This window comes from Antedon mediterranea, chromosome 2, assembly GCF_964355755.1.
Source record: "Antedon mediterranea chromosome 2, ecAntMedi1.1, whole genome shotgun sequence".
NCBI classification, from domain to species: Eukaryota; Metazoa; Echinodermata; class Crinoidea; order Comatulida; family Antedonidae; genus Antedon; species Antedon mediterranea.
This window is the reverse complement of record NC_092671.1, coordinates 9231949-9240390: the sequence shown is the minus strand read 5'-3', so window position 1 is coordinate 9240390 and position 8442 is coordinate 9231949. Positions and strand designations below refer to the sequence as shown.

General features: G+C 35.3%; 2 protein-coding genes across 2 annotated transcripts; one reads left to right on the top strand and one right to left on the bottom strand.

The window, feature by feature from the left end:
* Nucleotides 1-316: 316 nt before the first annotated feature.
* On the top strand, nt 317-2585 carry LOC140040302 (tubulin beta-4A chain-like). Its single transcript, XM_072086124.1, has 2 exons — nt 317-721; nt 1104-2585. Exons 1-2 carry the CDS (start codon nt 665-667, stop codon nt 2385-2387), a joined length of 1341 nt encoding a protein of 446 aa, XP_071942225.1. The 5' UTR covers nt 317-664; the 3' UTR covers nt 2388-2585.
* Nucleotides 2586-2864: 279 nt separating this feature from the next.
* LOC140040303 (RING finger protein 32-like) lies at nt 2865-8407 on the bottom strand. The gene is made up of 8 exons (XM_072086125.1): nt 8281-8407; nt 7590-7824; nt 6247-6389; nt 5858-5890; nt 5186-5310; nt 4762-4870; nt 4327-4494; nt 2865-3784 (listed from the first exon to the last, which is right to left on the bottom strand). The coding sequence occupies exons 1-8, from the start codon at nt 8326-8328 to the stop codon at nt 3551-3553; spliced, it is 1095 nt and encodes a 364-aa protein (XP_071942226.1). The 5' UTR covers nt 8329-8407; the 3' UTR covers nt 2865-3550.
* Nucleotides 8408-8442: the final 35 nt, after the last annotated feature.

Genomic DNA, 8442 nt, shown 5'->3' with positions numbered 1-8442 from the left:
ATTTTTATGTAAAATAAATTGAAAGATGAATTAATTGAAACACACTGACAGCAAGGTCTGGGTGCGGTCGGGCCAATGCCTTCTTTGAAGACATGAAAATTACGAAGTTCGACATCGACTAGTATGCTTGTCTACAATGCTACTATCATACCGCACCACGCCAACCTCGGTGCGGAGCAACAATCTCGGTGAACCAAGATTTCAAATAGTATGTGGGTTTTCATATCGACCAACCCCCCTCCCCCCGTCAAGCTTACTCACCCTGGATCCACGCAATAAAAAATCAAGCATAGATAAGTCGTATATCTTAGTATCTGCACAATGTACGATAAAGTTCAATTACAAAATAAATATATACACAGGTAACAATTACCGCATTGCTATTTTTAGACTATTATTATGACTCATTGTTTGAAAGGACTTCCACGTTTTACAGTTTGACTCGAAGAATACTAAAAATAACAATGATTTAAACACTATGAGCTCATTGAAAACGATAACGTTAAGATATAAAAATCGAATTATGAGAAAAAATATAATACTGTTAAGGTGGTGGTAGTAGTAACGGAAGTGTTCAACCCTTCGCTGCACCAAAATTATTGATCTACAATACAAGTTTTGGCAAAGTTAGAAAAGGTGCAGTGCAGTACTTTATACTAAAGATATGCCTGAGATTGTGCATTTACAAGTAGGCCAATGCGGCAACCAGATTGGTTGCAAGGTAGGCTGTAATTTTGTAATTATTTAGGATGGGTAATAATACAAAATAATAACATAGTAGGCCTAACAATGATTTATAATTGTATAGTTGTATGAGGAAGGCACATTTCTGAATAAATAAGTTAACCTATTTCCAGTGTCGGAACAGCTAATTGTCCTGGTAGTACAGAGAATTTATGGGTAAAAGCAAATAAGCCTACTGGTTGATTGTCCACTCCATTTGCAGTTTTTGGGACAGTTTTCGCTTTTATTATACAATGACTGGTTCCCGTCATTAAAACGTTGTTTTATGAATAATACCTTTTTTGCAAATGGAATCTCGTTTGTGCCGTTTGTCATTTGTTTGAATATATAACCAACTGTAACGGTTTTTTTTTTTACAGTTTTGGGAGGTAGTTTCTGAAGAACATGGAATTGCACCAGATGGGACATACAATGGCAGCTCCGACCTTCAATTAGAGAGAATCAACGTCTTCTACAACGAAGCAACGGGTGGCAAGTATGTTCCACGGGCAATACTCGTTGACCTTGAGCCTGGCACGATGGATGCCGCACGGTCTGGACAATACGGTCAGCTTTTCCATCCAGACAACTTCATATTTGGACAGACTGGTGCTGGCAACAACTGGGGAAAGGGTTACTATACAGAAGGAGCAGAATTAGCTGAATCGATTGTTGATGTTGTCAGGAAGGAAGCTGAACATTGTGATTGTCTTCAAGGTTTCCAGTTAACGCACTCACTCGGTGGAGGAACCGGTTCAGGACTGGGCACTCTACTCCTTGGGAAAATCCGCGAAGAATTTCCAGATAGGCTTCTGACAAATTACAGCGTTGTGCCATCTCCAAAAGTGTCAAATGTAGTCATAGAGCCGTATAATAGTACTCTATCGATACACCAGTTAATTGAAAACTCTGACATGACGTACTGCCTTGATAATGAGGCATTGTACAACATAAACACACAGACATTGAAAGTGGCATCGCCGACATTTGGCGACTTGAATATGTTGGTATCTCAAGCTATGAGCGGTATCACGGCAAGTCTTCGATTCCCTGGCCAACTGAACGCGGACCTTAGAAAACTAGCAGTGAATATGGTTCCATTCCCGCGGATGCATTTCTTCATGCCAGGTTTTGCACCGTTGATCAGCCGCTCGAGTAAAGAATACGCCAACCTAACTGTTGCCGAATTAACGCAACAGATGTTTGATTCCCGTAACATGATGACAGCATGCGATCCGAGACACGGACGATATCTTACCGCAGCAGCAGTCTTCCGAGGCCGGCTTTCAATGAAAGAGGTCGAGAAAGAATTGTACAAAACTCAAAGTAAAAACAGTAATTACTTTGTAGAGTGGATTCCAAATAATATAAAAACTGCAGTCTGCGATATACCGCCACAAAACTTGGAAGTGGCCGCGTCTTTTATTGGAAACAACACCGCTCTTCAAGAGGTATTTAAACGCATTGGTGAACAGTTTTCAGCGATGTTCCGACGGAAAGCTTTCATTCATAACTACTGTGGAGAAGGTATGGATGAGATGGAATTTACAGAAGCAGAAGCGAACATGAACGACTTAATATCTGAATTCCAACAGTATGAGGATTATACTGAAGAGGAGGAGGAATGTGACCAAGAGATAGAGGAAGAAGATGCAGAGCAGTAATGATGATCTTTAAATATGACGTATTAAACAAAGGATAAAACTCTAGGCGAGAAGAAACCAACCATTGAGTCACAATCAAAGAACATCTCCAGAGAGAGTTTGCGCTTGATGACTGCAGTCAGTGGAGGTCTTTGTATGGTTCGAATCAAAGTAAGCAACATATACAATAACCAGTAAAATACAACAATACCGTTTTTAATATAATAAATATTATTTGGAAATTTAAACAATGTCATTTCAAGGTTATATTATCATTTAAGAAACATTTTATGAAACATTTTAAGCTGACCGTTCTACAGTTATAGTTAAAAAGTTTTCAACGAACATAAATAAATCAATTTTCAATGTTTTGCATACACATTGCTTATCATATGTATTAAGCTCTGTCTACACTATCAAACTAGTTTGACAAAAAAGTGTGATGTGGCCAAATATGGTAGTAATATGACATCATAATGTCCATATATGGGCACATCACACTTTTTTGTCACATAAAGTTCGGTAGAGAGAGCTTTATTATTTACAAACAATTACTGTAGTTAATCCTGATAATGTTCTATACATACTGCTGCTAGATTTTATCTAGTATTAATAAACTGTATATATTACTTTAACCAATCTTTTGTATATTGAAATTTACATTAAATAGTTTGTATGAATCTGTTTTATTAATAAAAATTCAGTAAGCTTTACTATTGCTATTATTAGTTATTTTCAACATTCAGAACACAATACCAAAGGTTTTTAATTTATTGTCGCAGTTTGAAATGTCCATCGGAAAATATTGCAAATCAAAGAGTGCTTGAGCTAATATTATAGTAATCTTGCTCTTTCCTGATTATTTTTCTCTCATAAAGACAGAATTTTTATTCAATTATTTCACCTTAATGTTACTATACTTTGCAGTATTTGCTATTTGCACAGTTGACCATGCGTGCCGACAGTCAATGTTTGGTGCGAATGCTATCTGCACGATCAGTCATGCACTTAATTCCTTGTCTTCTATCGGCATTGTCGACTGTGTGCCTAACTCTGTTGTTTATTGGAACATTGAACTAGGCCAACATGGTGATCATGCTGATTGAAAAGTCAATCAGGTACATAGAAATCAATACATTACACACACAGTTGGTAGTTGAACACAGCATTCAATTACCTGACAATTAAAGAACATGTTTGTGGTAGCCTGACCGACATACAGGACAAACATTACGCTCAATGAATGATAGCTCCTCAAAAGCCGACAGACAGACATTGTGAAAGACATGAGTACAGGACAGCAAAACTGTCTGCCGTTTCGCTAGACGATCTGGTGATGGTCTTGGTGAGGAGTCATCTGGAGATCCTTCTAATGGCATGATGCAGATTGGACAATCTGTGTCTGCTCGTTTCAACGCCTGTATTAAAACATCACTCTTATTTTAAATGAAATCCCTCAAGAACCATCAGAGCAGGAAACAAGTTAACTTTCGTGAAGCAAATTTTTCAAAGTATTTATCCGGAAAAGTATATAATCATAGTTAGCGCATCGCAAAAAGAAAGACATATATCAAGACATTTTTTGGTATTTTTTTTCTTGCTAATGCGAGTGTTTAAATTATAGTGTAAAATTATTATTTTTTAAATGAATAGAACACAACTATTGGCATTTTATGACATTTCTGTAGGGTTGTGTGCACTGCACACTTTAAAAATCGTGCAGTTTCAATTGACATGGTCAACAATTTGTTTAGGTCAATCTTTTGTTAACATTGAGTAAGATTTTTGAATAATAAAATTATAAAAATATTTTATTTAATTTGTTCAACATAGAAATATTAATTCAGATGTTTTGCCCTACTCTGATGTTAACTTATACTGTATTGTACATTGTAAACATTTGAAGATGAGACTAGCCTACTACTTCGCAATAGTTATAAATAATTATTAATATTATTACCTTCACTTGAATAACTTGCCATTCTTCGTCAGTGATACTTCTTAGTCCTGAAGCGTCAAGGTGCTCAAAGATACGTCTGCTTGCTTCCATAGAACGATCAATTTCAGAGAGAAAATCATCGACGCTTGTGTCGTATGATCCCACTAATCTATCTGTGATCAACTCAAGCTTTAAAAAAAAATTAAGTCATGTTTAATTTTCATACCATGCAGTCAATTCGATGCAAAAGTTGACTTTGTCTATTACCTTGTGAGATACTTTATCATTTGTTCATGTACAGGGCATTATAGTATTTTAACAGAGCTAACTCCTAGATATGCTGTCGCTTTTGAAATGGAAATGCTCATACAAATTGTTTGTTAACCACTGAGCTACTGTGCGTTCCATTATTAAAATCTTAAATAAATGATAATAATGATAAAGTAATATTGCAACCTTCTCTTCATAAAATTTCTTCCTTAGCTTTGGATCGTTTGGAGGAACTGTTTTACGGAGGTTCTTGTACCAACTTCTAACAATATATCCTCTCCAGTGTGCTTGTATCCTGTAAAAAAATGAGTATGGTAGATTAGTGCTGTTATGTTGTACCACACCCAGAGTGTTAAAAGAGTCGCTATCCAATCGAGTTTGAATTTACCATGAAAGTGGTCTAATGGTTAGGACATCTCCATATCAAGCAGAAGGTTCCTGGTTTAGAATGTCGATTTCTCATTCTCACAGATTTCCTCATCTTTATCGTTTCAAATTAAATTTCAGTATATCACTGGGCAGTTTAGAATTTATTCTGTGCCTGTCATGTTTATATATATTTGTGAAATATACTTAGGAATGTATACATAAAAAATAAGTTTCAAATTACCTAACAACACATCGAATGCGATGTACTTTTGAGCCTTCATGAATGACCCTTGTCTGATAATGTACTTTCCGACACATTGGACATGACTTTTTACCGGTAAATCTCTCAAATGCTTGCAAACATGTCTAAGCAATAAACATAAAACAATTACAAAAAAAAATAATATAAAAATATATATATATATAATATCTCCTCCATATTCACCAGCCCTGTGGCTCTTTTGTTTTATTTCTTTAATTCCTGTCCACTCGGGCAGCGCTTGCCTGGTATACAGTATCTATCTATCTTTGTCCAAGTACCTTCACTTGCACTGATGAAGGGCTAGCGTTGGCTGAAAGCTCTGCTAACGTTTCTGGCTGTTTTACTTTTCGCTTTTTTTTGTATCTCCGTTGAGATCCAGCCACTGATACCCACAGCATTGTCATTTTTTCAGTATTTTACCTTTGGATTTATATATATATATAATAATATAAATTTGCAGGGCTAGAACTCTAAACCGTACAGTGACATATGTATTTTGCCAGGATTTCCAATAGTATGTGTATTTATAATCATTGACCTGATAGGGGACAATCCATTGAAAAGACATACAACGGTACATATAATGTGGGACATCTTAAGCACATTTAAATCTCCAACAATACACCTACCGTAAACAATTAAACAACTTACCCGATGAAAAACATGTGTACAGGATAATAAAACCTGCAAATAAAAAGATCAAAAAACCAAAAGTCCCAAACACTGAATATCTTAGCGATATGGTACACTTAAGACTTCTCCAATCAGAGCAATTATTGGCCGAAGTGTGCATAGACTTATTAAATTAAGATAAAATATATTGAAATCAAAAGCATTTCATCTACAGTACCTCTTTCAATATATTTTGTTCATTTTGTCGAAAATTATTATTATATTCAGAAAACATTAAAAAACAAAAAAAACATTGAAAACATTTTGTTAAGTTATCAAAATAATAGCAACATTTAAAGTGTAATGGTGTATGGGGATAGGAGTCAAATACAACAAATAGTATAAATAGATAATAATAAAGTTTTAACCTGTTCTTGAAAACCGAAATCTTCCTTGCATATGACGCATGGTTGTGTAGAGTCTTCTCTGCAGTTAGACTTTTCTTTTGCCTCTTTCCATTCATTCTCAGTTAGGGGTTGTTCAGGGGCTGCAACCAGACCCATCCGTTGAGCTACAGTAAGAATAACAATTCAGAGTTCTTAATCTTTTAATAGCAAGATTAATTTTCTACAATTATTTTTTTTAATCTACTGATTCCTATTAATCCGATTCAAGACATTTTATTGGTCCACTTTCAAATATAAATTTGTTTGCTTGGCATAATTAAGACAATAAAACAACAACAAAAAATACATCAAATTGCAAAAGGCAATGTTAAAATACTATTTATAGGCTTATTTATCTGAGGCAGCAATGTAGTTTTACAATGACAACTTATTTCATTTTCTTTGTGGTGAAATTACAAATGACAATGATAACAACAAAATTGTTTTTAACAGAAAATGGGAAAATTCTTGATAAAATAAAGAACCCTATTTTAAATATCAATAAATAAACAAAATTCTTTCTTACTGTACATTATAATTAATAAAAACTAGTAATCGAAGATTAATGAACAAAAGAAAATATTTTGTATCTGACTGAGGCCCTACTCAATCATAGACAGTTTTTTTTTTTCTAAAATAGACAAATTCAAATTTGTTTACATCCAACAGTGGAATATCCATGGCCTAATTTCGCTGTTAGTGTGTTGATAGGAAATTGTGTAGACAATTCAATCTAATTAATTAGTTTTGTTATGATTGATCTGTTAAATGAATTGGTTTGTTCCTGAATACCACACTACCATAGACAGTATCATTTACATTTGAACATTATACATTAAAGAGACATGCATTAATTCATTATCAACTAATGTTTTAATTAATGTATTTACAAAACATTAATAAACCTACAAAGGATATTGTATTGTCTTAATTGACAATCAATGATTAAATTTCAGTTGCTGTGAGTGACCCTAAACGTGTGCCACTGTGAGGGAGGTGACTTTTAAACAATTAAAATATGATCCTGCTCTTACAGTACGAAACGACCGGGACTAAAAAGGGAGACAGAAGCGAATCTGATACAGATACACTGTGTCTTCCAAATGTTGCTGTTGTAAAGCTTATAATTTAAAATTTAGATTTTGGACAATGGAAAATCGGTGTTCCATTGCCAAATTAGTTATTAATTGGTGTCAATGTGGAATTCATATTTCAATAAATAACTTCATAATTACAAACTTCTTTCAGGGCCCATTTTTTGTAACACAGAGGCTAGAAAATTATGGATTGGTACTGTATACATTTCAGTCATCACTCCTGCTTACCCAAAGTTAACATTGTTGGTTCATAATCTATGACATATTCTTCATCTTTAGCCTCCTCTTTTTTAACTTTCACATTTTTCCTTTTTCCAGTATTAATTGTCGACTTTACAGCATTTAATTTCTTCTTTGGTGTAGCAAAGTGAATTTGTTTTTTCCTGAGAGGGTCGACTAGTGATAGGCCACTGGCTATGTGATCTTGGAAAGCAACGGCAGCTAATGCTGTGTTTTCAGTTGTCTGTAATCAAATAAAATTTAGGCCTATTACTTCTGTCCAGGGGATAGGAGGTAGAGGCCTAGTGCCAGATTGAGTGTTTTTCAGGAAATATGAAACTAGACTAGGCCTAGATTAGCTTTCTCATCACAATCTCTCGAGCTTAACCCAATTTAAAAACATTCACCCACTACACGGCGTTGAGAGACAATGGAGTATCATTCATGCCTAGTTAGGTGCGAAAGTACAGTAGCACCGACTAGGGCGCTAGCTCGGCTACCTCCTATTTGGCCTAGGCCTAGTAGGCCTAGCGGCCTAAGTTGGCTAGCCTAGCCTCTTTCTATTCTAGCCTATCTACTCTCTAGTCTAGGCCTAGGCTAGATAGAGGGTCTGGTTGGTAGGCCCGTTGGTAGGTCTAGCCACAGAGTTTGAAGGAGAGAGTTGTCTTTGACGAATAGTACACAAACAACATTACTGAACCTTATTAGGCTCAGCAGGAACACTTTTATTACGATGTTTAGAATTCATTTATAAAGATTGAAGTAAACGCGCGCTCTGCAGCAGGTGGTGGATCCAAGAGCGACGACCGATCAAAACAACAAACACAGGTGGTTTGAAAACAACGAAGTTCAAAGTTGATTG

Excerpts from the sequence above, each read along its gene's own strand:
- LOC140040302 (XM_072086124.1), top strand. The coding sequence starts at position 665 with ATGCCTGAGATTGTGCATTTACAAGTAGGCCAATGCGGCAACCAGATT. Across the intron at positions 722-1,103 it reads GCAACCAGATTGGTTGCAAG|TTTTGGGAGGTAGTTTCTGA; the intron begins GTAGGCTGTAAT and ends TTTTTTTTACAG.
- LOC140040303 (XM_072086125.1), bottom strand. The coding sequence starts at position 8,328 with ATGAATTCTAAACATCGTAATAAAAGTGTTCCTGCTGAGCCTAATAAG. Across the intron at positions 7,825-8,280 it reads TTCCTGCTGAGCCTAATAAG|ACAACTGAAAACACAGCATT; the intron begins GTTCAGTAATGT and ends ATTTGATTACAG. Across the intron at positions 5,311-5,857 it reads GTACACATGTTTTTCATCGG|ACATGTTTGCAAGCATTTGA; the intron begins GTAAGTTGTTTA and ends TTTATTGCTTAG.